The 5,138-nt window shown below is 35.8% G+C and overlaps 1 protein-coding gene across 1 annotated transcript; it reads right to left on the reverse strand.

Annotated features, from left to right (window-relative positions):
• Positions 1–2,414: 2,414 nt before the first annotated feature.
• On the reverse strand, positions 2,415–4,730 carry LOC142629002 (putative calcium-transporting ATPase 13, plasma membrane-type). The gene has a single exon (XM_075803008.1). The coding sequence runs from the start codon at positions 4,728–4,730 to the stop codon at positions 2,415–2,417; it is 2,316 nt and encodes a 771-aa protein (XP_075659123.1).
• Positions 4,731–5,138: the final 408 nt, after the last annotated feature.

Raw genomic sequence — 5,138 nt, forward strand, 5'->3', positions numbered from 1 at the left:
AAAATTATGTAACAGTTTGTAATGCCGTATGGTTTATGAACTGAAATGATGGATTTTTAAATGTTATGGACTTGATTGGTAATAGTCCAAACCCTAAGGTAGATTTATGAAATTTACTCTTATTTAAATTTTTTTTTCGTAACTTAAAGGTTACTAATTTCTATAAAATTTTTCTATTATTTGTATTTTATTTAGGCGTAAATGCACTTTTAGTCCCTATATTTTTACCCTATTTCTATTTTGGTCCCTACATTTTCATTTCACCACTTTTAGTCGCTAAACCAATTAACACGTGTTATTTTAGTCCCTACTGTCACTCAACTAACAGAAAATGATGATATGGCTAACAGATGAATTAAAATATTATTAAAAATTCACTGTGGCACTCGTTACCTATGCCACGTCAGATTATAATTTAAAAAAAAAATTAATTTCTCAATTTTAACAAAAGAAAAAAATATGAGTTAAAATAATAATTTCTCAATTTAACAAAATAAAAAATAGCATTAAAAATTAAAAGTAACATGAATTAAGATCTAATTTAACTTGAACAAGAACATAGACCCAATTCAATATCATCAGTTAACCCATCACATACCCAAATGTTAACAAACTCAAAATACCCAAATATGAACAAAATACCAAACCGATTTACAACCACAATATTAATCAATATTAACACACCCAAAATAAATAAATAAATTTAAACACATGGCTGCCATGCATTTGTATATCTCCCAATTCCCAATTTCCAAGCATTAATAGATGGGTTGGATGCCACATGCAGGTTTTTAATTAGATTTTTTGGAAGAATAAGTTCTTCCCAAAGAACATTCATATGTTCTCTCTCTCTCTCTCTCTCTCTCTCTCTCTCTCTCTCTCTCTCTCTCTCTCTCTCTCTCTCAGATGCCAATTTTCATTTATGGAATTTTAGTATTTTGGGTTTGTTTTTTGGTGGTTGGTTTGGGTTTATGGATTTATGGGTCTTTGATCTTTCTCTTTTGCTTAACTGATTGAGTGCTTAAGAATGGGACTTCGTCTAGATCAAATCTCAAACTCGGGTTCACTTCAACAATGAAGCTTTGTGGACCAGTGAAGGCGGCCAACCACGTCGAAATTGAAGACTTCGACACCTCCACTTGAAGACTCGGATTCTCAGGTTCAAAATCTTAGATCTTCGGTTATGGTTTTAGTTTTATATGGGTTTGGGTTCTCAGTTTCATATGGGTTTGTTTGTATTGGGAAGTTGCAAGGATCGGTTAGGTTTGAAGAGATCTTGCTCTAATGGTCTTTGTTTGTTTTGAATATTTAGTTATGAAATTTATGGGTTACTTTGTTTTCTGGGTTTGATATTTGTGGGTTTGCTCTAGATTTGCTGTTGGGTTTATGTTTGTGTTCTTGCTGGAGATCGGTTTGTGTTTGGTTTAAATTGATTTTGTGTTGGTTTCTCGGAAAGATGAGAAAATCTGGGCTTGATCTGTGATTTTGTATATCTGGGCTTTTTGGTTTGAGAAAATCTGGGTTTTTTGGTTTGAGAAAATCTGAGATCTGCTGCTAGTTTTGTGTTTGTGTTCTTGCTAGAGATCGGTTTGTGTTTGTGTTCTTATGTTTGGTTGACAAGAAAGGACAAGAAAATGTGAGAAAATCCGAGCATGTGTTCTTATGTTTAAAATCTGGGTTTGTGTTCTTTAGTATTCTTGTTGAAGATGAACACATATCTAAATTGATGTATTCATTTTTCTTTTGTTAAAATTGAGAAATTAATTTTTTTTTAAATTATAATCTGACGTGGCATGGGTAATGAGTGTCACGGTGGATTTTTAATAATATTTTAATCCCTCCGTTAGTCACGTCAGTATTTTCTGTTAGTTAAGTGATGGTAGGGACTAAAATAACACGCGTTAATTAGTTTAGGGACTAAAAGTGATGAAATGAAAATGTAGAGACCAAAATAAAAATAGAATCAAAATGTATGGACTAAAAGTGAATTTACACCTTTTATTTATTATTATTTGATTTATGTCATATCATAGTTCAACCTAATCAAGTTGAATCGCGGTCCAACAACCTTAATTCTCTTATATGGTTATCTGAACCGTCTAGTTTCAAAACCATGAAAAAAAATGTAATGAAATTTAACTATTTGATAATACTTATCATATCTCTTACGAAATATTTGTAAAGAAATGCAGTAGTTGGCTAAAAATTATTTATAAATTAGGGGAGAAAAAAAAAACTGTGCAATGCATTGACCAACAACTAGTTATATATAATTTTAACAGGACTTTACTCTCTTAACAAACACACTAACAAGCCAATCACACGTAATATGAGCTATAACAACTTCTGACTTATGGGACTTGCAATCTCCTTAATACACAACACAACACACAAGAGGTCACTTTCTAACCCAATCAATAGACAATACCCCATGAAGCCATCCCAATTAGGAGACAAACGAACCACTGAATCCAACTCAACCTCGCATCGTCTACAAGAATATGTGAAATCTCAATAAAAGCCACCTGCAGAACCAGAATAACACCCACAGCCAACAAAAACAGTGGGTTACGATGAAAGTGTTCAAACGCATTCTTCTTCCTCACTTGTCTTGCATTAATAAGGTTACACACTTGGCAGAGGACAAAAATATTGAAGACCATAGTTTTACTAACCTCCTTGCTTATGTTAATCACAATTTCCCCTATGAATTGGCAGGCTACTGAGACAACAACTTGATATAGAGCTTGAATGACAACGTTTCTCCAAATGTCCATAGTTATAAGTTGTTTAGTTTGTTCCAGTGGTGGTTTTTCCATCAGTTTCTCTGTTGGTGGCTCAGTCAATAATCCAAGGCCACCTAGAAGAGTAACAACGAAGTATGCCCAGAAGAATTGGATTGCTGTAAATGGAGAATATCCACAAAACATTGTTGTGATAGAGGTTATCAACAGCCCTGCTATATTCATGGTGAGCTCAAGTTGCATATACTTGCGAATATTGTCATAAATACATCTTCCGCACCTAAAAATACTGACCAAGAAACTGAGATTGCTATCCATGATGATGATGTCAGAACTTTCTCTAACCATTTCACTGCTGCAGGTGCTTATCGTAATCCCTACATTAGCTTCCTTTAGTGCAAGAATCACATTTGTTTTAACACCAACCATTGCTACTATGTGGCCTTTTTTCTTCAAACATTGCACTAGAAGGTGCATTTCAGAAGAGCTTGAACTTCCCATTAAGACAATCTTATCCACTTTATCCATCCGATCTTCGTTGGTGTAATTTCGAAAATCTACACCCTCAAGAACCAATCTATCTGCATTGGGAATTAGTCCACACTTGCGAGCTATGTCTTTTAAATCTGAGACAGTATCTTCTGAAACCAGTATGATGTTAACTCCAGCATTTAGCCAAGCTTCTATTTCTTTTCTTGTCTTGCTCCAGTTCACATCAACAGCCATTGGGTTTAGTGTTAGCCAACCAGTTTTGTCGATACAGATAGTTGTGACTGAACTCATGGTGAGACAAGCCAATGGTTCTTGAGCAATGGCCTTGCCAGATAGCATCTTCTTATTCCAATAACCAATGGCGAGTGCGATCACAAAAGGTATCCCTTCTGTTACTCCCAACAGCGACGTAAAAAGTGAAGCTGTTAAAGTACTGATCTTCCCATTTGGTTTCAAGACAATTTTCTTGCTCTCATCCAGGATCTCTTTACTTGCAATTGGTTTTCCCTTGAGATCTGGGAGGTTAAATTGAAAACTTTTCTTTTGAAGCTTAAAACGGAAGAACAACACGACCAGGTTCTGGATGGAGAGTAAAAGCCCTGCAATTTGTGTGCCAGTGTTCAGCTCGTCAAGTTGTGCTGGTAATGGGGTCTTGTCGAGGATGCCATTGGTAACCTGCTGGTTCAATAACTCACCCAATACTGTGTTTGTACCCACTGATGTAACTAGCATGTGACCTTTTCCATCGGTCACCTTTGGACCATAGAATAGAAATGGGTTTTTGTCATCAATGACACAGTCTAAACCATCATCCAGTTCTAAGAATTCACAAGATATGAGCAAACCATCAGCAGGGACCAAAGATCCCATCTTGAGGCATACTATGTCACCCCACAAAACATATGAGATAGATACTTTCAGCAAGCATCCCCCTCTAACAACATCCACTTGCATTTGCTGCATTTCCAATGGTTTCTTCTTTCTTGACATCTTCTGCGAACGTTCAAGCCAAAACTCCCGAAAGGAATGAATAAGCACAAACATGACGATGAAAAGAATGGTGATGACCCCTTCATGCCAACCAACCGGGCTTTCCATAACGATCCCAAAGCTAAGTAACAACATTGCATAAACGAATTGAAGGAACATAATCCAATTATTGCATGTTTTTAAGAGGAATTTGAAGAAGCCTTGTGCAGGAGCTGGTGCTAGGAAGACTGTGCTAGGCATGCATTGAGAGCATAGATCTTGCCCAAGATTAGGGATTCCCATCTTTAAATCTGTACCTAGAGCCTCTACAATTCTTCGGATGCCTCCAAAATTCTGTATTGAATCCAAGTCTTTCTCCTTTACGAGCTTGGTAATGTTTGCTTGTAGGAGTTTTACATTACTATTACCATTGTCATTCTCACAGTCCAAATCTACACTTATGGAAAGTTGAGGTGATCTAGATGATATTTCCACATCCTGCAAAGTATCAATTAGAAGATACATTAGTATTCTGGCTATTTTTTGGGAGTGTTTGGCAAGCTAGTTCTAACACATTTTCACACATTTTAAATAATATTACGCATTTTTTCACACATTTTTTCACCAACACATATATCAAAAACAACCAAATAATATAACTCAAACTTTTCTCCTCGACACCCCAAAATTAATCTTGAACTCATTTGACTCAAATGCAGATTGAAACACTTATTGAACCCATCGTTTTCTTATTTATTTACCATGTTGGCATTTGGGTTAGCCAAGCCCAATGAGGTGACCATGTGAACTTACAGCTTAACAAAGCTAGGGACTGATTTATGTAGAGACCAAGGGGGGCCATGTCCTCTAGTTGGACATTTACACTTGAAAAATATATATATTTTAAATTGCTAGTTATGATCCTAGGGTGGG

Source organism: Castanea sativa, chromosome 1, assembly GCF_040712315.1.
Source record: "Castanea sativa cultivar Marrone di Chiusa Pesio chromosome 1, ASM4071231v1".
Taxonomy (NCBI): domain Eukaryota; kingdom Viridiplantae; phylum Streptophyta; class Magnoliopsida; order Fagales; family Fagaceae; genus Castanea; species Castanea sativa.